This window comes from Castor canadensis, chromosome 6 (assembly GCF_047511655.1).
Source record: "Castor canadensis chromosome 6, mCasCan1.hap1v2, whole genome shotgun sequence".
NCBI lineage: Eukaryota > Metazoa > Chordata > Mammalia > Rodentia > Castoridae > Castor > Castor canadensis.
In genome coordinates, this window is record NC_133391.1 from 133,472,398 (window position 1) to 133,498,088 (window position 25,691).

The window sequence follows — 25,691 nt, forward strand, 5'->3', positions numbered from 1 at the left end:
CGAGTGAATCACAGTGGAGTCTCAATCAGTTAACAGTGTAGATCCATTTAAAAACAAAATAAGAAACAAAAAAACTGAATATTAAAAGATAATCTTCAAGCTAAAAAAAAAAGAAACTCTCCTAAGAACTCAAACTGAGTGTGTTGTCACTGCTTCTGTACGGTGTCCCCTGATTGATCAGACTCCCCCTTTCCATGTTCTAAGACCAGCTTGTAGAAATCCTCACACCCAGTTTTCATGACACTTGTGTGCAGAGGCGGCGCAACTGTAGCCACCTAAGGGAAGACAGTGCACGGTCTCAGACATCATATCCAAAGACGTGCACATGTCTCACTCCTGTGCACTCCCCAGCATCTTGTCAGGAGACAACACTTGGTGTGCAGGCTGATGACAGCTGACCCTCCCATCCCGCCCACCCCCACCACCCCCAGACAATATGAGGTTTTCATCAGTTTGTCATCATATGCACTGGCCATTCATTCTTTCAACCAGAAAAGCCGTGGCTTACTTAAGGGGGATGGGGGGCAGAAATGAAAAAACCAGAGTCTAAAGGCACAAAGTCGCATAGCTGCTCTAGTTGGAGTTTGTAAACAGAGAACAGACTGAATTTAGGTAATCCCAATCAGTGAGAATAAAAAGGCATCCACAGCAGGCTTTTATCTAGCCAGCTTCTTTGAGACCCTTCATGGGTTTTGAGGTCTACAAAGTATGCATTAAAAGACCCATACTTCAAAAAGCAATAAGGCAAATCGTATAATCACTATTCCAAAAGTTACAATGGTAGTGTAGGTATACATAGTATAATTTAGTTACAATGTGTGGTACTGTTGCTATTATATAACCATATTAACTGTTTCTCTCCTACACAATTATATATTCAGCTGGGTTTCAGCTGAATAGTTTTCACAAAACTATCCTTGTACCACCACTGATAGTTGGCAATAGCTCTTTGATAGCAGTTTTTATTCTGCTGAGAAATCATCCTTGAACTGTCCACGATCCAATGTCCGGTCATTAAACACTGTCATATTTGTGAAGAGCTTCTTCCAACTTCTGGGTCACTTTTTGGAAAAATATTATTTGTTGTTGTAAGAAATGCTGCATTTGTGATTTAAAGTCTCTCACTCTAATTTGATGAAAGTGGTGAATTTCAGCCAAAGTGGCAAAAGAAATAGTGTTACAGCGATCTTGAATGCCATCGGCCTTCTGGACCTCCATCTTCCCTTCTTCCACGTGTCGCCTACTCTCCTTCACTTTGGTAAGAGCTCCTGTAATTAAAAATAATAAATTAATTAAAATACACCTATACATCTATAGTGACATAGCTACATATTATGTAAGTATTAGCTTAAACTATTCCAAGTCCTTTGGAATTTAAAATGGTGCCTGTAATTACTCATTTAATACAAGGAATCTGGTAATGTTTCTAAAGGCTTTCCCACTGCTACAATTTCACTTTTTATCAAAAACTAGTATTCGATCAATTGACCAAGTATGTGCAGTATTTCTCAAGAGATGTCATAGTTAAGAGATGATAAATAAATAAATAAAGTGCGAGCAACTGTCCTCAAAAAGATAAACTGTGGGACTGGGGATGTAGCTCAGTGGTTTAGCGACTGCCTAGCATGCATGAGACCCTGAGTTTGATCCCAAATACCACACACACACACACACACACACACACACACACACAACCCCTGATAAACTAAGAGGGCCAAGCATACTGGCTCACACCTGTAATCCCAGCTACTCAGGAAGGAGAGATCAAGAAGATCTTGGTTTGAGGCCAGCCCAGGCAAAAAGTTAGCATGAATCCTATCAACAGATAAACCGGGTATGTGTAGTAGTGCATGCCTACAATCCCAACTACACATGAGGCAATGGTAGAAGGATCACAGTCTAAGGCTGGTCCAGACAAAAGCGTGAGACCCTATCTAAAACTAGAAGTAAAGAGGGCTAGGGTCATGGCCCCTAGACAAAAGGTGAGGCTCTGAGTTCTAACTCTATGTAACCCCCATAAATACATAAACCAGAGACTTCAGTTTTCACAGAGTATGCTTAAAAGGTATGAGACCATTATATTCACACGTATGAACAGAATCATACATAAACCAATACTCCAAAAGACACCAACCCACTTCCTCAGAAAGTCTCACTAAAGAATTAATACATGAGACTTTAGAGACAGTCTTTGAAATGTGTTTGTACCAACTCAGATTGAATTTTGGACATCATGCCACAGAGGTGGGGATGCCCAGCAATTCCACCATGTATAATTCAGGCTGTTCTCACGTTCTCACCAGGGCTGCCCAAGGCACAGTGCACACCTGGATGAAGTGCCACGATGGGGTGAGTTATGCACATGTGCCTTGTCTGACCTGACACCAGGGTACCAGGGCCTGGAGCAACTACAATCTGTCACTTTTTTTTTTTTTTAAGGAACTGTAAGGATTGGTAAGTTTTAAGTCTGCCCTAATGATGGCTTGAGAATGACACCAGAGGTGCCGTGGCTTCTTGTCAAGAAGTATCACCAGTGGAGTTGCAGGGGTGAGGGAACAGCATCAGTCACTTTGTCAGGTGCCACACAAGGTGGACCATCCTCAGAAGCACAGTGATGTGAAGACAGAGAGAATATATGGAACACTTACAGGCTCCAGGGATGTAATGATAAAGATCAAATCACCACAGTGCAGCCTGCCTAAGAATTAAGATTCCCTGCTGCAACTAGCGTCTGCTCTACTACTGCCCACCAGAGAAGGGCAGAACCCAGAGTGAAGCTGCCAGAACCCAGGGCTGGCCGTGGAGAACATGGCTCTCCTGAGGAACAAGTGGCAGCCTGTGCAGGAGGTAAGTGGCTTGGCAGTACCTAATGGTGACATATACAAGGGAGAGCCTATTTCCAATTTCCTCAATCTGCAGAATCATACAGAATAAGGCAGCATTAAGTAAAGCCCTTATAGGGGAAACAGTGTGCCTTAAAAAAAAAAAAAAAAAAACCCTTATGCTTTCTTGTTTATATTCCGGGGTGCTAGGGATGGAACCCAGGACCCTGGACATGTAAGGCAAGTGCTCTACCTCTGAGCAGTAGGGTTTTATGTGTATGTATGTGTGCAGTTCAAAGACCTGAGAAATGAAAAACTAATGACAACAAACTTCATATAGATAAAATGGACACATGCCCACCTTTGTTTTCATGTGCTTACTCTGAAGGAGCTCTTTACATGAAAAGCAGCAGGACCCTGCAACAGGCAGCTCACAACAGCCCAGCAAGGGCTTGGTGGTCTGCGCAGACACACTTCCACCGCACTGTGCTCTGCTGGACAGCTGGGACCCACTTGAGTCAACATGGCTTTAGGAAGACCCTTTCCTATCGATGAAGAAGCCACCATGCTAAAACTATGGCACCGTTAACATTTCTTCCAGGTGTGACTGTACCAATAAAGTATGAAAATTCACCTGCTTTGTACTAAAAAGAAAAAGACCTCCCCCCACCAAAAAGAAAACAAATTTTGTGCACATTATCTTTGTTATATTTGTACAGGCTTCATACTTTATATTCAGAAATTAAAGTTGAAAAGACCAGGAGAGTTATAAAAGGTAAAATTAAGGGAAAAAATTCCAAAAGACAAGTGGAAATACAAAATTATGAAGTATAGGAGGGGGTCGGGGTGAGGGGGACAAAGAATATAAAATAAAAGAGAAAAATATCTCTCAGGTGATTTGACCATTTTTTCATCTGATTTCCATCCCAGGTAGCTTAGGAAGCCACAGTGCAAAGTTCAAAGGTGGTGGACAAGCCCATAGGGTCCTACCCTGCTGGGATGCTGACACGCCTGTGTCACAACTGCTGCCGTACTGTAATAAATATTCCGGAGGGATGACCTGCACTAGTTATTACAGCCTGGCTTTTCACCACTGAGAAGCCAGTCCAGCAGTGAGAAGCTCTGAAACCAGTCCCAGAGTTGTGTGAAAGTCCACCAAGTTGCAGCCTGTCAAGCTCCAAACTACATCACCATATTTCCTGAAACTACAGTCTACCATGTAGAACTACAGATGTGCACCTACAACCACCAATTTAAACATGAACAAGCGTGAGACTTCACAGCTTACACAGCAGCACACATTTTCAAAGCTCTTAGCCACAGCAGCAAGTATTTCAATCTGAGGCCCAAGGGCCTTTTGGCATTCAATACATTTTAGCTTTCTAAATGTGCAGACTAAAGAAGCCAAGGAAAAATTTAAGAGTCAGTGTTGCTATTTTTAAAGCCCCAAAAGGTTGGGTTCTGGGGCAAGAACTAATTCATTTAGGGAACCCTGATGGAGGGCCTAACGTCCAGAGCATACAGGTGGAACAGAAGGAGTTCCCGCCCTGAGTAAGCTCACAAGACAGCCACGTGATAAGTCACACTGAGGACAGTGTACCATCTGGACACAGTGGAACAGACCTATGAGTACAGAATTCCACATGGGGTGGATGTGGCTTTTCCCAAGGTAACATGCATTGTGTCACAGCAGAAAATGCTCAGAGCACCTGCTACATCCCTGTGCTAGGATGGTGGGGTTGGAGGTTGGTGGGGGAGGCTTAGGGATCAGGAATATACAGTAAATGGTGGCTTCTAAATATAGTCATAATACACGTTGGCATTTTCTCAACCATTTCTCACCTTCACTATGACTTGCAATGGGCAATGCTCCTGTTTGGACAGGAGACTGAGGGAGTTACTTAGCATCTTTGCACCTGAGAGTCACCCAGGTAACCTGGTATGAGGCTGAGATGCGATCCACGTGCAACCAACTTCAAAGCAAACACCACAAATGCATAGAAAGGAAGGTGGACCTTGCGTGGGAACAGGGAGCTGGGGTAACTGGAAGTCAATTGCTGCTTCTCCCAGCCAGGCCACAGACCTTTCAGCTCCTCTGGCACTTGTGCCTCACTGTTGCCTCCTTTCTAACCTTCCTTACGACAGCCCTGGCTTTTGTTTTAACATGTAATTCAGAAGGCACTGTGTGTACATAAAAGAAACTTCAGGTCTGAAAATTTCCCTCTAGTAGCTCACTAATTTTGTTCAGTTTACTAACTGCACCTGGGAAGTCCTTCAACATTTATAAGATGTATGATTTTCTTGTCTTGTAGTGACATGGCCAGTGTACCACAAAACAAAATAATGAAAAAAGCAGCACTTGCTTAATAATTTTGAAAATCTAAGCCCAAACTGAGATTGGAGGGACAGGGTGTTCCCTCTTTTTTTCCTTTTCTTTCTTTCTCTTTCCTTCCTCCCTTCCTTCCAATCATCTACCTGGATCCTACTGGAAGATGATATAAATTGTGACTACTACCAAAAAAATATTAACATATAGTTCCTTTGGAGACAGACTTTGTCTCTGTTTTGGTACAATTGAACATCATAGCAAAAAAAAAAAAATCAAACAAACAAAAAACCCCTTTATTTTGCAAGTTAGCAGGGAGAAAACAGAACACTTGGAAGAGTAAGGGCCAGAAAGTCAATTCCTCTTGGAATTCCAGTTTGACTCACTTAGTGTAATTAAAATCCACTACAATATGTGTCAGGGCTGCAGGCGCAGAGGGATGAGGAGGACATACGTGTGCAGAAAAAAAAGAGGGTGGCAGGGAGACATGTTTCTTACAGTAAGGAGCTTAAACTATTTTCTGAGGTGACAAGGCGTACATACCTGAAACAATCAAGGAGCTCTGTGAAACAGTATATGAAAGTACCAATTAGCCCACTGTACATGCACAAACTCTCAGAATAGTCAGAGCTGTATGTAATCAAGGAAGATGACATCTCCACAAAATTGCACCCATGGTTTGGAACAAATTTAAGAAAAAATAACTCCCTTTAACTGAAATGTAGCTAAATTATTTTCTCCTAGATCCACCCTCAAAAGAAAGTAAGATGATTAACAATAAAACAAATTGATAGCAATATACTAAACCACTAAAATATAAATCACTGCTGTTCCTAAAGATGCCCTGAGTTCTAGAGACAGCAGCCTGGCTCCATCAGTAAGAGATGGAGTAAGGGTTCAGAATACAATCCCAAGGGCCTTCCACCTCCTAAGTCTCTTTAAAAACGTATCTTGCAAAGTTTTCACAAGAAAGTCATTAAAAAATTCAATTTACAACCTTCCAGTTAGTTTTTTCTAAACATTCTAACATGTTTTCCTTCCTACACAATGACTAATTAATTAATATAGACGTTAACTTCCTAGTTGGCTAACTGGGAGTAAAATAGTCCTTAAATAACCCAAGCCATGCAAATGGATAAACACCAAAGGTGTTTAATCACGAGTGGGCTGACACAGTTAACTGCTTTCAAGGAACCCTGGAATCTTCCCCCTGCCCCACCTCCACCCATCAAGCTCCTGAGCTTTGACTTCATGCCAGAGCAAAGCAGAAACACATTTTTCCAGTTGATACTGCATGCATCAGTGAGAAATGCAATACTACTATTATTTGAGCTAGAATTTGGGTTTTGTTACAAATAGCCTTACTTCCACAGTTGACTGGACAACTCTCAAGTTGGGAATTATCAGTACACATTTGTACACTTTACATCTAAAATTTTTAAATCAATAGAAAAGCAGTGGTTGTGAAATTTGCAGTCAGAAGAGGCTGGAGAAGAAAACTATTGGAGTAGTTAGATCATTACAGGCTTGCTACCGCGAGAACAGGATAGCTTTAAAAATTAGTTTGTAGTGGCTTCAAAAACAACTGCAGAGGTACAATGTGGCAAAGTTGTAACAAGGCATTACAGCATCTCTGAAGCATTCTCTCTACTGTACTGTACTTTTACCAAACCCAAAAGGGTGAAATAAAAGCTAAAAATGTTGCCAAGACTCGAAACAACAAAGGGACCACACATTTTTATCATAGAATCAATATAAAACAGGCAAATGTTTCAGAAGCTCCACTTCTTAAGTGGCTAATTTAGGAGGAACCATCCCCCTGCCAGCCCATTCCCATGAAAAAATAATTACTGCACATTGCTTTCAAAACCTTTGAAAAGAGAAAGAATAAAGGGAGAGATTATATAGTAAATTTTAAGGTCAAAAGATCCCATGATGCTCATGGTTAAGGCAAGTTTTAGAGTCAGAGAAGATGACACATAGGAGTGATCGGAGGGAAAAACAGTTTATCCCTGGGATGGAAGCACAGCTACAACACTGCTTCTTGGACAAACAGCTAGACATTACTTAGTTGCATCGGAATAACATGGGCAAAAGAAGACTTTATTATAAACACTGACAACAGAGAAGTGTGAAGATATTCTTCAAAGGAAATATAGAAACATTTCTGGTTCAGAAGAAACTACTACTCACAAGGTAACACATAAAGAACCGCAGCCTCTCCAAGTTACACAACTGAAAAGAAATTCCTGAAATATACCTGAAGGACACAAAAAGCAGTCTGGCAAATGATCAGGATTTCTTTGGGCAGAAAGTTCACTTAGGAGCCGATAACCTTAAGACCTTATTTGTAGACCTTATTTGTAATCAGAGGGTAAGGCACCCTGGTGATGCCTAGGTGAGAAGCACAGAGCTGTGCCAGATTCACTGATTGACTGGAAGAGTTTTTGGTATAATTCTCAATCTTACAAACAAGAGATTGAGTCACTTGTCCAAAGTCCCACAGCGAATTTGTGGCAAAAAATCCACTATCCCTGCCTGCCTACCATCCAGGCTTTTCCACTTTCTGTTCCGTGTGGGCTGTCTGCACTCGGGGGACTGTCTGCCCTCTTTGTGGGCACAGGCAAAGTGGATCTGCAGACCAAACTAGAGATGGAGACTTCACCGTGCTCCATGCTGTTGGACAGGGCCCTTCCCTTTTCACATTTTGAGAGCTAAAAGTAAAACCAAACCTGTTTTTAACAAACCTGCTATTAACAAAACCTCCTAGACTTCAATGCAAACTCTGCATGCAAAATTCCTAACAGGGCTCATTTGCATGCTCACTGCAATTGTCTAGACTCAGAAAAGCACTTCATCACACTTCGTCACCAAACCCAACTCCACAGACATCTAAGGTCCTAAACTCACAACCACCCCTCTCCTGTCTTCTTTCTTGTCATCTTATCAATATAAGACATCTTGCAAAGTTTTAAAATATGCTCAGGTGGAAAAGAGCAAAGCAAGAAGTAACTATGTTTTATTTATAACACATATGAACTCAATTTTAAAGGGATTATATTACTCATGTTTGTAATGAATGCAAAACAATCAAAAGAATTTAATTTTTTGACAAGTTCATTAATATTATTACTTTAAAGAACTCAAAATAATAAAAAACAAATGACCACCAGTTTACAAATGACCAAAGAAGTCAGTACCATTTACAAAAGCATCACATCATTTATACAAGTCCTTATACAATTTTCATCAGTAAACTAATATTTCAGAAGCATTTCAATGTCACTGCCTTTTCTCTAAAATGAGAGTGGTAGCCCGCCGGTATCATGTAGCCCCTTTAGCTCATATTAAAACTCACTGCAAGATGGACTAAATAAACAAGCACACTAGTGCCTGTGCTGGCACTCCACTGACCAGTACTATCCATGTTCCTCTGCTGGGATTTACATGGAGGACAATTTACCTAGTAACTTCTGGCCAGGCCAATTAGACAGGGGAAAACCCCTCAAAGCCTACCAGGCCTCAGCCATTTTAATCTGGGGTGGGAGGAGCACACTATGTTTAAGATGTTGTTGCCTGGTCCCTTCCAGCTTTCCCTCTCTACGCTCTGCAGGGTTTCTCTGCTCCAGGGCTCCCAACCAAACCCTAAGGGCCATTTGCACCTCAATTCTGCCCTCCTTTCCTCACCCAAACTTCCTCTTCCCAGTATGTTTTGTCCATATTAAAGCCACCGAAGGACTGGAGGTGTGGCTCAAGCAGTAGAGTGCCTGCTTTGCAAGCATGAAGCCCTGAGTTCAAACCCCATTCCCACCAACAAAAAACAAACAAAACAGCACCTAAAAAAAGGCCCAGTCACTAAGCCACAGGGATCCAAAGGTTGTTTTTCCCCTTTAAAAAGAAAAAAAGCACCTCACTTAATTTTGAAAACATGAATGTACCAAAAACATTAAGTAGATTTTCAATCTTCCTATGGCCTCAGGCCCTTTCCTCAGAAAACCACTGCCATGCTGCAGTATGAGGGACAGAGCACAAGAGTTGACTGTCAGGCCTGGACAGACTGGACTCAGCCTGTTTTTCTTCATTCCAGGTACTCTCTAGATGTTGAAAGAAATGCTAATATGGTCAAGGTGACCTACATCCTTCCTGTTCTCTCTCTGTGGAGCAGTCCCTGGTCCTCCCCATTAACTTCTTCCCCTCCCCTTTGGGTCTCCACCCAGTTGCTCATACTCTAACCCACTCTGCTCCAATATTGACTTTTTGACAGTCCTTTAAGTAAAATGTCCCAAAAGCCAAAAGCCAATATCCACCTAACACAGAGAGGTGGGATGGGGCCCCACCCAGGCCACAGTCACACAAGCACCTGCTCTGTGTAAACCTGCACCCAGTATGCTATTTCATTTTCTTCTCTTCAACTCCAAAAGGAAAGCATTCCTCCCACATGCCTCCCCGCATTTTCATAGGTAGCAGCAAGTGAAGCTTAGGGAAACTAAACAATGTCATTAATGGTGGGGACTACAAGACAGCTTGGGCAGTTTTCTTGGACCTAGCCCAATGGGACTGTCTTTCTTGCCCACAGAGATCTCAAACCCCACAGACACAGATGAGTGTCCCAGAAAATGCCTCCAGGTCTTCAAAACACTAGTCCTGATTCAAGTAATACTGAGTGGGCTCAACGTTGGGACCATGCTAAGAAACTCTGAAGGGTGCAAACACTAATACTGAACTCCAGCCAGGGACAGCAATGGGGGAGAAGGGGTTGAGAAGGCCTGCTAGGCAGTGCAGGCTGGCCTCAATCCTCCTGCCTTAGCCTCACCATTGCTGGGGTTACAGGCGTGGACACCACATTGGACCCAAAAGTAATTTCTTGAAGAGATTAAAAGTCCCTAAAGCCAAGAACTATAAAATTCAAAGATAAGTTCCACTTAAACTTCACTTTCAATTCATAAATGTACTAAATGACAAAGAGAACTTCAGGGCCCTTTGTAAAAGGAGTGAAGAAGGTCAAGATAAGGAGAACAAATTATAGAAAAACCTGAGTGCTTGTTGATGAAAAAATGAATCATTTAAAGGATTTAGGTCTCTAAGCTTGGTTTGGTCCTAAAGATATAATAAGTAGTTTGTTCTGGGTAAAAGCCTTGCTTTTTATCCTAAAAAAAAGTAGTTCTTACAGCTTCATTCAACAATCACCTAATGTCTGGGAGCAGAATCACATTCAGTATGAATGCAAACATTTACTTGCCTGTGAAATGTCTTAGAACAGGACTGCTTTTGCTCAGCATGCATAAATACTCACATAGTTCACCTTGTTCAAAAACGGAGTGAAATCATGAGATTGTATCTCTTGTAGCTTATTTGGTAAAACAAGGTGTTCATTGCTAGAAGTTTATACACACACACACACACACAAACACCACACAAAGATTCTTGTGTTTCATTCAGCTCATAATAAATATTAAATAGGTGGCTGGGGGTGTACCTTAGTGGAAGAGCCCAAGCTTAGTATGTGTGAAGCTCTGAGTTTAATCCCTAGAACCAAAAAATAAATGGAAATTTGAAAACTGAATATTGACTACTAGAGTGAGAGTCAAGAGAATTCCTTATTTCAAGAGTATTTGGGGCTGGTGGAGTGGCTCAAGCAGTAAGAACAACTGCCTACCAAGCATGAGGCCCTGAGTTCAAACCTTAGCATCAACAAACAACCAAACAAAAAACCATGGAAAAAAAAAGTGTTTGCATATAATGGTGAAATGCTGATTCTATAGCTAAGCAAAAATAGACAAAGACTTTAAACTCTGAGACCAGGAAAAGAAAGGCAAGCATTGTTTCTTTTTTAAACATTTCATACCAGAAAAATCTTACTAAAACAGCACCACATATGTTTGCCAGGGGCCAGCATGCTGGGTTTAGCTGACCCTTCAAACACAACAAACATAGTTATACCAAAGGATATACTTTAGGAACTAATTTTAATTAAAAGTAAAGTCTTCATTTCTTTTGCTCTAGGAAGATAGAGGGGGCCCTGGTTAAAGTAAACTAAACAGAGAAAGCTAAGCAGAGAAGTCCCTCCACTCAGGTCCAGGAAGCAAGAGAGGTGGCACTCAGCTAGAGCTGGTGCCACCAGGGAGCCATGAGCAGCAGGTCCAGAGCCAGCGCCTTCTGGAAAGCTTCCAGGAGTGTCTGAGGGTTGCAGTTAACACTGTAGTTAGAAGAGCCAGTTCCAAAAAATGTATTTCTTGCTTTTGAGTATTTTTCCCAAATCATGTCTAGTTTGGCTTCTGGTCACAAACTGCTCCATAATCTGTGGTGGTACCAATTGGTGGGCAGCTCAGCCTTCTCATTTTCCCTAGTACTCGCTGCCCCCAGTGTCACAGCCTCTTGATGGCTAAACTTTGGGGATAATTCCTAAACCAGTTGTTTTAAACTCAAGACCCTCTCATCCCTGTGATTTTCTACTTCCCTGTGCTGGCAGGGACCAGCTGTCCAGTAGCTGTAAGTCTTTATTCTGGCCACATCTGGGTTTCCTTAATGAGAAATGATATAAAAAACCAACTAAAACCAAATCAAGGCATTGAGACATATGTCAAGTTTTCAAATATACTCAAAGTACAAGTCTTCAAAGGCGAAAACGTGGCGATGACCCATGCTGTCACTTGCCAGTGCTAAGAGTACCTTGCTGTAGACAAAGGGACATAGTTACACATCAATATAAGGCACAGGACCCAGGCCCCTGGACAGAGCTGGCTCTGGGCCCACAGCTCATGGCTCTCTAGTGACTCTGGTCAAGAGCTAGCGGTCAAGAGCTAGCGCCCCTTCTTGTTCTGCCTGGCCCTGCTTTTCTCCTTAGCTGCTCCTATGCAGATTTATTTTAGTTCTTCCTAGAACAAAACAAACTAAGGTTTTGCCTTTAATTAAAACAATGAAAGGCCTGAAAAGCAGGATTTCTTTTCTTTCTTTAAATTAAAGTATATTAACTACAAAGGGGTTCCACTGTAGTATTTCCATACTACATATGCATAATGCGTACTATGTATTTTGATCAAATTTGCCCCTTAAGACAGTCAGCTGCATTCCTTGTCTTTTCTTCTAATTCTCCTCCTTTTCTTTTTTTACCCTACCTGTTTCTATTACTGGCCTCACTGTTTCCTATCACCCAAACTTAAAACCTCAAAGGTAACATTAGACTCCTGCAGACAGCTGGCACCTCACCAAATGCTGCCATTCTAGGGAGCAGGTGTCTCAAGTTCACCAGCTCCTTTCCAAAGCTGTCTGGAGCCTGCATTAGCCTACCAGTCTCCTCCTCATTGTACACATCCAGCAGGAGGAACCTCCAAAAGCCTGCCTGCCCTGAGAGCCAGGCCGCAGACCTAGAGAACATCTCCTGGAGCTCCAGGCTCCCATTTCTGTGGCTTAGCTCCTGTTTGCACGGTGCAGATAAGAGTATTTATCTGAAAAGCTCCCATAAAGTTTAAATGGATATAATGAATATAAAACAGGAAGCACCATGCCTGGCACATAAGAAGTCTCCAAAATATGTTTGCTACTTTGAATATAATTAAGATAGTCACTCTTAGTTTAAACCTTTAGTGGTTGGTGACTGCCTGTGGAAGAAACTCAATTTTCTAGCTAGCATGCTAGTTACTGTGTGTAAGGACACCAGTTTCAAGTCATGCACAAAATGAACTCAAATCCTGGCTCTCCTTATCAGTTGTGTGATCCTAGAAATCACCCAATTTCCCTTAGCCTCAATTTTTACACCCTCCAAATGGGGATAATAGCCCTCTTGGGGAAGTTTTTAACTGTACCTGGTGGGATAGCATCCCCAAAATTTATATCCCTCTGAAAACTGTGACTGTAATTTTATTTGGCAACAGCCTTTGCCTATGTAATTAGTTGAAGTGAGATCAAATTGAATTTAGGGTGGCCCTAAATTGCATGACTTTTAATGTGTCCTTTAAAAAAGAGGAGGCACCGAGTCAGCCAGACACACAGGGAGACGCAGAGATTGGAGCAATCCAGGGAATTCCAATAAAGGCCAGCAACCAGGAGGACAGGAAGAGGAAGGTGTCTCCCTACAGCAAGACCCCACCAACACCTTCATTTCAGACTTCTAGGCTGCAGAACTGTGAGAAAAGTCATTGCTCAAGCAACTAGTACAACAGCTAATAAAACAGCTTAAAGACATTAGGCACTAAAATCATAAAAGATCACCATTCTGTGTTACACATGAGGACACCAAGGCTGAACAAAGAAACGTGTGTGTGAAGCCAGCAGACTCTTGTCCATGCTTACAACCCCTCTACTGCCATAGCCGTTCCTGCGTGGAGTTAAGACATGATGTTTGTATTATGCCAGGAAGAGTGATGGTCACAATGTAAGTTCTCAATAAACAGTGGCCATGGTCACAACGTAAGTTCTCAATAAACGGTGGCCAGTACTATTACCAATCACGCTTTCATTCCATTAACCTGTCTGTCCTTCAACACCACAGTCAGCACACTCTTTCCTTAAGGGCCAGAGAGTAAATATTTCAGGATTTGCAGGTCAATAGGCAAAATCAAGGCTATTATGTAGGCATTTACATAATCATTAAAAACAGAATTATTTTAAAATATGAAAACCATCCTCAGCTCAAGTTCCATAAGCAAACAGGTGCTTTGGTGGATGTGGCCTGAGAGCTGTAGTTCAGAGACCCCTGCTCCAAATCATCTCCAAACATCTCCACTGCTTTTTCCATAACCTCTGCTCTGCAGTTCATTTTATGCTCCCTCTCTGTCCTCTTTCCCTGTAGGGAGGCAGTTCCTGTCTCCTCCTCCATGTTTAGTTCTGCCTTTGTTTAGGGCTATATCATAGCTTGCTTCAGTTATTTTAAGAACTCCCATTTCACTTCTTCCCATAAGCTACCTTGAACACTTGCTGCCAGGATCTATTTATTGGAAGTGCTAACCTGGCCACATTAGCACCTCACTGATCACCCCTGCATCACTTCTAACAGCAGTGTAAACCCAGCAGTACATCTAAAGCACATGAGGCACTTTTTGAAAACCACCAAAGTCCAGGCAGCGGGACCCTGACATTCGGATTCAATCAGCCAGGATTAATTTCTATACACATGGTTCTTTCCATCTGGAACACCCTTCCCCTCTCCTGTCTGCTTGGCAAATTGTTTTCAAAACTCTTTGCGGACTGAGACTGGTAGAAACCACTCCCGAATGTACCTACTCACACTCCATCATTGATTACACCCTCCTCTGCCCTACTTCACATCACTGCCTATGTCCATGACTATGTTGTCACACTGGATGGTGACAGCTAGACAGTCTCCCTTGCTGACTTAGTACTGGGAACCAGCATATCAACTATTATGTGCTTTTCAAATCTATCCTATGGCATGTCCAAAACCAGGAGTGTACTTCCCATGTACGTTCCTCCACAAGTCAAACACGATCATCTTTCAAAGGGGAAATCCAGCGCTACCACCCAGGCCTACCTTCTATCTTAGTTCTCTGCATACACATCTGACCTCCTAGAACTGCACCTTTCACCAAGGGCAGGTACCTCCTGCTCAATACCTGTGTATCCTAGTCAATTAACTGGTGAATGCCCGCTCTTGGGATCTTGTGTTCTGAATTAAGCAAAAGGGATCTCATAAAAAAGTATTATAATTAAAGCTTATCAAATAAAAGAGAATATGTGAGTGTGTGTACTGTACATACAAGTTTAAACACCAAAAAGCCAATATGAAGAGGTACAGTGAGGTATATATTAATTTTCAAGCATGTAAAATAAAGCATTTCCAAACATCCTCTCCTTTCTCCAAAGAATTTTAGAAAGTCACTTCATGGACACTTAAGTCTAAGACTTTTAAATCACTCACACAATGACTTCACCTGCAAAATATACCCAGATTGTACCTTTATATACTGTGTATTTTAAAACTGTTATCCATCCTCACAGTTAGAAAAAAAAAAAAAATCCTTTAAGACATCTATCTCAAAGTCAACCAAAAGGTAGTTTAGTTATTGAGTGCCTACTTGATTAATTCAACAAGCATTCACTAAGTATTTTCTATGACGGTATAAATAAGTATAGCTATATAATACAGGATCACAAAACATGTGATGAGCATTAGCCAATCACTAAATACTACATGCATCAGTCAAAATGATAGTGCTCCAAGGAAGAGGACTAGAGCTGGGGTTTGGCTGTGTGTGCTTGTGCTTTGGCTGTTTGATCTGTTTGTGCTGCGGTGGGAAAGGTGGGATGGCATGTGGACCAGAATGCAGGAGCCCAATCTGAGAGAATTAAACGCAAGTTCTGACTGCCCATCCATCCCTGTTCCAACAATTCTTATTGTTGGTCTGGCTGAAAACCTGCTGATTCTACCTTTAACATATATGCAGGGTGGGACCCTTCCTCACCACCCCTACTGTCTTTACCATGATGCAGGCCACCATGTGCTCTCACCTGGGTTACTGAAGAGATTCCTGCTGGCTCCCTGCTCCTACTTGCTCCTATCCCCCAGCCACTCTTCTCAATACAATTGAGGTACTTTGTTAAAATGTCCAGTCATCCCTTGGCTCAAAATCCTGCAAAGGCTTCTATCTCACTTGAAATTTTATTTCAAGTCCTGACAATGGACTACAAAGTCATAAATCTGACCTTCAATGACCTCTTCTCCTACTAGGATGGCCTTAGACCCAACTATCTAACCTCCTTTTTGTTCCTCAACCAGCCCAGCTCATACCCACCCCAGAGCCTTTGTTGTAGCTGTGCCTTCTGTGTGGAAAGTCCCCCTCCCCAGATAACCTGCTTGGATAACTCCCTCATCTCCTTCAGGTCTCTGCTTAAATCTCACCTTCTCAATGAGGGCTACTTTGACTATCTTTTTAAATACTTTATCTGTCTCCCATGCTCCACTTCTGAACACATACCTACTCCAACATAATTCACTTACTGTGTTTGTTTTTCACTGTGTGTCTGCCCTGCTAGAATGTAAGCTACACAAGGTGGTGATCTTTGTTTGGGTCACTGATGCAAACCCTAGCATCCTTTCACAGTGCCTGGCCTATGATGAACATTTAAAGGTGTGTTCCAAGGGGCTGGCAGATTGGCTCAAGTGGTAGAGCATTTGCCTAGCAAGTGAGGCCCTGATTTCAAGTGGCCAAAAACACACAAAAAAAAATTTGTTAAAAAAAAAATTAGGTTTATTTTCTGAAGGGTCCTGTAAATAAATCTAATGATTTTAGCTACCCTCCCTAACCACTGTCTTCCTTCTAGAATACATACAATTTCTTTAACAGAAGAGGAAAGTCAAATCTCACTGAGTGATAAAAAGTTCTAAGAAAGGACAAGTCGGTCAAAACTTACTCTCACTAAAGTTTAATCAAGCTACATATGTATTTAGGTTGCTTCTACTTTTGGAGAGGACAGAGTCTTTGCAACCCAAAAAGAAGTTCAATTTACAGGAGATTTAAAAAAAATTCCAATTTATCTCTTTGATGGCCCCATTAATTACATTCCTTATTGGGTCAGATAGAAGCTGCTCTTGCTGTCCACCACGCTGCAGCCTCAGCACACCTGGGAGCCCTGGCCAGCACAGGAGCCCAGGTGCTAATCACTGCCACACTAGAAGCTCCTGGTAAGGTCAGCCTGGGATATAAGCTATACTGAATGTGGGTAAAAGTTCTTTCACATCAGTTGATAAAGAACTGTCATGCTCCCAGCTTACACTTGCATCCATAGACAAAGCACTATTGAAACCAGCCTGAAACAATGTCTAAATGCTTACCACATTTGTAGGAGTTATTTTATTTTCAATGTGGAAATGATGCCATTAAAAAAATTCAACAAAATGGTATGTAGGAAATCAAGAGCCTCATATTTACAGGTGAGGGAAAGGAAGCAATTTACCCCAGAACATAATTAATTTGGAGTGGGAGAAAGGCTGGAAGGAGGCAATTTTCATAAACTCCTTAATGTAAACAACAAACTGGCCGCTCCAAATTAACACCTGCATTTATCCTTCTGTTACCATTTATTACTTCTGGTGTGCTATGCAAGACAACCTGATTAAAATAAAATACCCCACTGCAATCCTACTGACTCCTTGGGTTTTGTACTTTTGCTTGCAATCCTGCCCGTAACAGGGATGAACTGAGGGTGCTTCCCATTTCAAAAGCACCTTTCCACTTGGCAAAATTAAACATTTAATCAATAGCTACTATGAGCCATAATATTTAATCTTCATAATGACCTTGAGGAAGTGCTCCCACTTGGCAATGAGAGAACTGAAGCTTATGGAGGTTAGAATTATGTTCTAAGCTCCCCTACCCATCATCCATGCACTGGGGCCCTCAGACTGCATACTGGTCCACTGATGGGCCTGCTCCTGCAGCTATAAAACTGTACATGTGACTTCCTGATTTGGCTAACTCAGCTCCCTTGTCAGACCCAAGCCATCTCACCTTCACTGTGCAGCCTGGGGTACTCACTCTAGGAGCAGATCCATTCATCTCCCCACTTTTCCCTCCCAGCCTCAGCAATCTGGCACAGCACAATGGCACAGCTTGCTGACCAGCCTTTCTCAGTAGTCTGAGAACTCACTGAGAATGAGAACTAGCCATCCCTCCAGAGTAAAATCTAGTCTGTGCTATCTAAATGTGGAGCATTGGTCTGGCTTCTGCACATAATCTCATCAAACAGAGCCAGGCCACTGTACCATTTTACTGGTGATAATCACTTAACAAAATTATGGAGCTTCATAAATAGAGAGAGGCACATTAAATCCAATTTGATTTCAAAATATTCAAGAGATAATTCAACTGATTTTTATTCATCCCCCAAAAAACGAACATTGTTTTAAGGAGGTGTCACGTTTCCAAGTGAATCACAGAATTTCTCAGACGTCTGGATTCCACCATCAAATTTGGAAATCCTAATGTGACCAGACAGAACGACGTTTTTCAATTAAGAGGAAAGTCCAAAGGAGCCCAGAGGCACCAACAATTCCTGGGAGAACTGGGGTGGGAGTGCAGGTCCCCTGCCTTTCTTTACTGCCACAGAGGGCTTCTCAGAGGGATTTGGAGGAGGACTGAATGGCTCAAAAAAGAAGTCTAGCGACCAGCACCCACTTACCTGTGTGACTAAAGAGGCCCTTGGCCAGTTATACTTCTGCTTTAACAAAGAAACTGAGTCATCTATTTCAAAAGCCCCAAAGGTTACCTTAGTTTCCACTAGGAAAATACAAACTGGGCCAAAGGTTAAGTCTAGAAGTAAAGTCTCTTTAGAAAACAGTTGGGGTGGTGGAAAGGATGGGGAGAAATGGATTTCATTAAGTTGGAGCTAAAACCAGAAGGATGAGTGGCCTCAATATCTGGCCCAGGTTTCAAAATGAAGATGAGTTTGTGACCAGCAGATTTCTTCCCCCTTTTCTCTTTATTCCTGGCACCAATCTCTCGGGATTATTTTTAGTCACAGGAGAATGGGGAGCAGACTGGGAGTCTCAGGGCAGCCCAGCCTTACCTAGCCTTCCCTGCTGGGACTCTAGCTACCTTTAATTAATGTCTGAGGGACCCAAGACCAACTCTGTTAGTGGCAAAAGGAGGTGAAATTCTTTCCAGCAGCACCGACAGGACAGCCAACCCTGGTTTGCCAATCCTGAAGTCCTGGAGCTATTTTTTGTTGAAGATGTGGCTCCATCTGGAACATTTAGAGAATAAAGTAGATTTTGCATATTTAACTTAAGAGTACAGAAAACAGGCCTGCCTGCCTGTTTTTATCTAGTCCTACCTCCCTGCTTCACCCAGTGCAGCTAGATTTCACCAAAATGATTTAAAACGATTTTATGCCTTTTTCTTTAGAATAAAGAAATTTTGCTTTAAGTGACTCCCTCCAGTCATCTAGGCCATATTCATACACAAAGATGAAAACAAGATAGCTCATAATTGAACTTTTATGGTCTTTCACTTTTGCAATTCCCAAGAGATAAACGTAAAACTTTCAATCCACAACGAGCTGCTGTCATCCTAACTCAGCTTTACTACATTTGAGACTTTTGGAAACGAAATGGAATATGCTGTGAAACTGACAATGAAATACTTTCTGTATACTACCCCAATCTCACCAGCTGCAGAATTATAAAAGCACTGCTGGCAGAGATAGTAAAAGAGAAGAATCAAAGCCACAGGGTGCACAGGTCACTGACAGACCTGTGTACACATACTGCTCACTCATGGATCAAGGAGTGCCTAGTAACAAAGAACTTATGGGACTCCAGTTAGGTCAAAGCAAAATAGGAATAGAAGTCGAATAAATTCCGGATCCCCATCCAATGTATTGCAGATCAAAGTACCTTCTTTCTTCACACTATTAACCTACATAGGTCTATTTATCTAAGACTCCATAAGTTAATTAAAAAAAAAAAGAATTCTTGAATTCTCTTTTAGCTAATGAAACCATATGGTTCTCTTCACTTTTTTTGAAGCCACATTTTATTAGTTTAAGCAATGGTTTCACTATGGAGTATAACCAGAAAAAAAAGCCACCCTGCCACACTTGAGTATGTTTCCTGGGCTGGAGGCATGACTCAAGTGGTAGAGCACCTGGCCTGTCTGAGAAGCCCCAGACCCTGAGTTCAACCCCCAGTTACACCAGAAAGAGTATTTATTTCCCACCCTTGTTCTGTCCTCAGCAGCATGCCTCAGACATACACTGGGAAACAACTGTGCTTTCAGGAGTGAGGCAAGATGGCAGGCCACAAGCAGATAACAAGGCTGTGCCTGGCAGGATCCAGCAGAACCTGTTTCTCCTCCCAGTTTTTACTAATTAAACCTACATATGAAGAAAGAGATTCAAGAGATGAACAAATAAACTCTCAGGAAAGTACACTAAAGATAACCACTTTACAGGAAAAACTGAGGACAAGGCGACAGTTAAACTATAGCCAACTATCTCAGGCAGGGCCACCCACAGAACTTACAGCACACATCTCTGTTGTCCACTAGCTAATCACTTGTCATGGCAGCGGCGATCGAGGAACTGACTTTTTCATCTGATTTAGGTTACCACACATGGCTCATGGATGCAGTGTGAAATGGCACAGGTCTAGCATACTCTAAAAGCTGACTGAGCACAGCAGCTTTCTGAACTAGAAAAGGCTCAAGAATTAAGGGGGAAAAAATCCAACTCTCTTTAATTGTTTTAGTAATTAATTAAAAGTCACTTTAGAACCCATGTTCTATATCATCTCAATACAGACCACTTAATCATGACTAAAACATGGGAAATATCAAAGCAATGAAAAGCTGCTTCTCTTTAAACAATGAAAATATGACAGGTGAAACTATTATTGAATTTAAAGATTTCTAAAGTTGAAATACAAACTTTGGATCAAATACAACAAAAGACTGGTAACACTGCTTGAAGGATTTTATTTGTCCTTTTTGTTCTTGCTGGTCTCTCAAAAGTCACAGTTGAGACCTTTGATGTGATTATACTTTGAGACTTTAGAGGGGAAAAAAAAAAACCAACCAGTAAACAAACTCCCCAAGTACTCAGACTGAAAAGGAGTCATTCCAATAGTAGCTATCTTCACAATCACAGTCCTGAATATGCTCAAAATGTTTGGCTCTGGCCTATGATACTCAGCGTACCTTGACTGCTCAAAATCACTAACTCCAGCATCATTAACAAATGCTGACTGCAAACAAATGCTTTTAGACTTGCCTGTGCTGCACTCTATAGCTTTAAATGGCAGTACATTCTAAAGACATGTCATCTAGGGACACAGGTTCCCTGTACATTACACACCAAGGGCAGAGCAGAAATAAACTACATTGAATGTCAACTGGTGTTTTTTCTGAACTTCCTAGAGATTATGCTTAGTGCTCTTGAATCTGTTTAAACCAAACAAAATGACACTGGCTTTTCAAATCCCAAGCAACAAGAGACAATTTCAGTATCAAGATTAAAGAAATAAGCTAGTTTACTAATGTAAACTCAAAATAGACCTTCAGACAAACATCATACCTTTTCAAATACATAATTTCAACAGCAGGGCACCTGACAAAGGCTGAGATCTGAGGTCTGAGTGACAGTAAAACCTGTGAAGGAGCACGGAGTAGACAGTCACCTGCATGGGGCCTGTAGGCATCTGCACTTGGTCCTGTCCTCTTTCAACTATTTATCAACAATTTGCATAAACCCACAGAAATGTGTAAACATGCAGCCAGCATGGGTCCAGAATGATGTAATACAATGGAATTTAAATGTTTAAGGTAAAAAAGTCAAGGATTCCTAACAATTCAGGCAAAAATAAAAGCATAAAGAATGCAGATTCAGGTTCAATATGGGCCTACAGGTTCAACATTTATAGTCTGCATTCAGGGACTGTAAATTGCCAGGAAAGGTAACTATTCTCTACTAAAATTAGTACTGCAGATGTTCAGGGTTCTGATTTTGGCAGTAGCAACAAGATTCTACACCTCTGAACTTTCCCTCACCTCACCCCATGTTAAGAGTCACAAGCCAGTCACACTTGGAAAGGGAAGGAGAGAAGCAGAGACAAAGGAAGTGGAAATGAGACTGAAGTCTCCAAATGTCTGAAGGTCTGACATGTCAAGGAACAAAGTTATTTTGTGTGGTTTCAGGGAACCAAAAGACAATCAAGAGAGACAGAAACTTTAGTTCAATACAAGAGAACACGTCAAAGATCAGAGTTGTTCACAAATGAATTGTCCCATCTGGAAAGGCAGTAAGCACCACATCAAAAAAGGCCAGACCTCCTTATTCAAAGTTTTTGCCAGGCCAGGATGTTAGCTTAGATAAATCCTTCTTCCCACCCTCCCCCACACTGGACTTTCAGAGGCAAGACTGTCTCCCTAACTCCCACACCTCCCCATTCTCCCTTAATCAATGGAGGCTTTGTATCAGAAGGCACATTACTGAGTGATGTTAGGTCAGGCATCACTACTATAATTTGTACAAAAAATAAAAATTTGCCTTAACAAAAGTTGGTATACTAACAACTACTAATAAAACATACTCTGACAGGAGGACAGAGAATTCACTGGGCTCCCATACAATATTCGGATTTCATTCTACCTCATTTTCCTACATCATTTTCCAAAATAACATTCCAAATTTAAAATGGGTAAAGCTGATTTCCTTCAATTAGAGTGAGCCTTTTATCTCATTTTATAAAGAATGCAAGCAAGAAACCTACAGAGGAAGTTCTTACACTGCTGGAGCTCAGAGAATTGAACCTAATTCCCAGGCCAGAGCCAGGAGTCGGGTGTGGAGGAGGAAAGCAGAATTCTTCTCCATTCTTTACTCCCAAGTGACACTGCTCGTTCAAACGGATGCCTAACACTGTTTGGGTCCCTTGTAATTCTACCATAGTCACAAGATGACAGATCTGGAAGGCTCATTACCTACCTATTCGAATTCCAAAATGATAGCATCAGAAACTTCTCTGGAGTACTCACTCCCTGTCTGGAAGGTACTGGAAGGAAGGGCTAACTGTGGGACAATCAACCTAACAAAAGCTCTAGGTAGTCACCACTCATGGTAGTCACCACTGACGAATTCCCAGACATGCAAAGTACTAGCCTGAAACCACAGCAGTACTCTGTCAAAGTCACGGCTTTCAGCCTGAACAATACATTCCATACCACCTGCTCTAGAGGCCAGCCTTTACCTTTCTGAACATGGATGATGTCCGGGAAGTTGGCCAGGTGCCCCTGATACAGCGCTAACAGGTCCATGACTGGGTCCAGGTCCTGCCTGGGCTGCTCGGCGAAGAGCTCGCCGATGGCGTCGTAGGCATCTCCGGTGAAGGCGATAGCCTGGTTCAGGCCCACCGAGAAGGCCTGCTGGTCCAGCTCGAAAGCCTGGCTGAGGCCGCGGAAGGACTGGCCCACCTTCTGATACTCCTTCTTGAAGCCTGTCACCTGCTTGCGTGCGAACTCGTTGGCAGTGTGGTTGAGCTGCAGGGCGCTGTCGTCCATCTTCTTGGTGAAGCACTTGAAGCCGTCGATCTTGCTTTCCACCTCCTGCAGGTCGAGGGCGGCGGCAGGGGGCGTGCTCAAGGTCAGGAAGAAGTTGGCGCCCACCATCTCATCCTTCTCGGCCTTCCTTTTGCCCTGTTTCCAGGCCTTCTCATCGGTGCTGCTGGGGCAAGTCAGAAAATGCTGGAAGACGTCGCACTGCGCCAGCACCGGGTGGCTGGCCATGTGGTTCATCCACCAGATCAGGCCCTTCCTGCGTTTGGAGATGAAGTCCTCCTCGAAGCGGCCGGTGGCCTGCTTCTCGGGCAGGTGGGGCACGGAGATGACCGGGAACTTCTCAGCCAGGCGCGCGTACAGCCAGTCGAAGTGCTTGTAGCGCCGGTGCACTGGCACCTGCGTGTGCGTGGGCACCAGCTTGTAGGAGATGTAGCTCTTCATGCCCTTGAACTTGGTCTGCTTGGTAGGGTCGTCGATGGTGCACTGGAAGGGGTAGGGGTTCTCCTGCCACTCGGGGCCGTATGGCCCTAGCACCACGCACAGCTTGTCCCCATCCTTCACGAAACCCGATGCCTCGCCTAGCACGAAGGCCTCCCCGCCCGACTTGACAAAGGTGGAGAAGCGGTTGAGGTTGCGGCTCACGGTGGCCGAACTCTTGGCCCCCGACGGGTGGTGCTGCGGGGGCGCGGAGCCGCCGCGCGAACCCAGCGACAGGTCGGAGCGCGTGGACAGGCGGTAGCGGCCCGCCGCGCCAACGCCCGCCGACGACGAGCCGTCCAGGTCCGGGTACGCGCCGCTGCCCAGCGCGCCCGGCTCGTCGGCCACCGTGGAGCTGTCGTCCCACTCATCGTCCCAGTCATCGTCGCTGCCTTGGCTGGCCTGGTAGCCGCCGTAGAACTGCTGGGGCGACGGCTGCGGGGCGCCCCCGCCGTACGGAAAGCCCGCGCCCGGCGGCTGGAAGGTACTCGGTGGCGGCGCCTGCTGCGGTTGCAGCAGCGGCTGAAAGGCGTCGGGTGGAGGCTTGAAAGAGGCGGGAGGCGCAGCGGGCAGGGGCTCGAAGCCGCCCGGCGGCACATTGGCGTAGCGGGCGGGAGCGCCGGGGCCGCAGTCGCCCGCCGGGCCGGGCTCGGGGGCGCGGATCACCTGCACGTACGAGGCTGGGAAGAGGCCGCGGTCGCCGCGGCTGTTGACTCCCTCGAGCCAGCCCTCGATGTCCTGCTCGCTGCACAGACTCAGCACCTCGTGCTCCCGCAGCGAGATCTCGCCCGGGTTCTCCGACCTGAAGTCGTACAGCGCCCGGGCGCGCAGCGCCATGGTCCCGGCGCCCCGAGCCCGGGCCTGCCCGAGGGGCCCGCGGTGCTACCCGCGCCCTGGCGCGCGGACTGGAGCCCCCGAAGGCTGCGCCCCGACCGCCGGTCGCGCCCTCCGCGCCGCTCCGCTCAGCTTGCAGCCGGGACTGCCGCGCTGGGCCGCCGCCGCCGCCGGCCGGGGGCGGGGCCCGGGCCTCCCACGTCCCCAGCTGCGCTAATCCACGGCCGAGAGCCGAGGGCCAGGCGAGAGCAAACGATGGCCGAGCCCCCGCGGCCCGACACCATGGCCGCCGCTGCCCCCTTGTGGTAGAAGCGGCGAAGTGGGGCGGCAGGGCGACCGCGGGGCCGGAGAATTATCTGAGGACACGTTGGGCTTTTAAGCTAGAAAAGGTTTCCTAGAAAGTATTTGCATGCCGGATAAACGTCCCCACTCCGAGTGCTCAGTTTATGAACCTAGAACGACTTAATGGACGCATGTGATAAAAGATTTTGCAATGGGGAGTAGCGACTGAACTACAGGATGAATACAGGATGAATACAGGATGTCCCTGCCAGGTCGGTCAATGATGGAGCTGCAACCTCCCTCTTGTAACCTCTGGAGCTTTTTGCCAAGGAAGGAGGAGACCGACAAAAGCTAAGTAAGAGCTAGGGCAGATGCTGTGTTTCACAAAATAAGGAGCAAAGCATAGTGTAGGGAGAGAGGAACTGGAAAGTGTCCAATAAAATAACCGTGTGCAAACAGCTGGCATTTTACATGTGTCCCCTCTCCTCCCTAGAAAGTATGAAGTGCAGTGAATGGGAGCTCAGACTTAAGAGCCAGGCTGCCAGGTTCCAATCTATGTCCTGACACTAACTAGCTGTTTGGCCTTGATCAAGTCACTTTACATTGTACTTCCTTCCTAGGGTTGTGGGAATTCAGTAATAATAGATAATCCCTATCCACAGATGAGGAAAATGAAACAATATATGGCAGAAACTGTACAGCACAGTTCAAGTGTTTGCTTTTGCTGTTATTGTTATTTGGGAAAGCATGTTTGACTTCTTCCAGAAAGAGAATAGGGTCCTAAAATTGCAATTGCAGAATGTACACACCAGGGAAGGTAGCAATTATTAAGATTATTGATGTGACTGACCATCCCTTTCCAGGTCTTCCCTATGTCTCACTAAATTTACATTATTTTTAAGATAAGTAGGTCAAACATTGCTTCCTGAAATATTAACTCCAGTCTCC

At 43.9% G+C, this 25,691-nt stretch overlaps 1 protein-coding gene across 1 annotated transcript; it reads right to left on the reverse strand.

Annotated features, from left to right (window-relative positions):
• Positions 1-420: 420 nt before the first annotated feature.
• On the reverse strand, positions 421-24,553 carry Snx18 (sorting nexin 18). Its single transcript, XM_020171996.2, has 2 exons — positions 22,844-24,553; positions 421-1,268 (listed from the first exon to the last, which is right to left on the reverse strand). Exons 1-2 carry the CDS (start codon positions 24,462-24,464, stop codon positions 1,015-1,017), a joined length of 1,875 nt encoding a protein of 624 aa, XP_020027585.1. The 5' UTR covers positions 24,465-24,553; the 3' UTR covers positions 421-1,014.
• Between the last annotated feature and the right edge of the window lie 1,138 nt (positions 24,554-25,691).

Bases quoted from the DNA above. Each gene is read 5' to 3' on its own strand.
- Snx18 (XM_020171996.2), bottom strand. From the start codon at position 24,464: ATGGCGCTGCGCGCCCGGGCGCTGTACGACTTCAGGTCGGAGAACCCG. The intron at 1,269-22,843 runs GTAAAGGCTGGC...TTTTAATTACAG, and splicing joins CATCATCCATGTTCAGAAAG to GAGCTCTTACCAAAGTGAAG.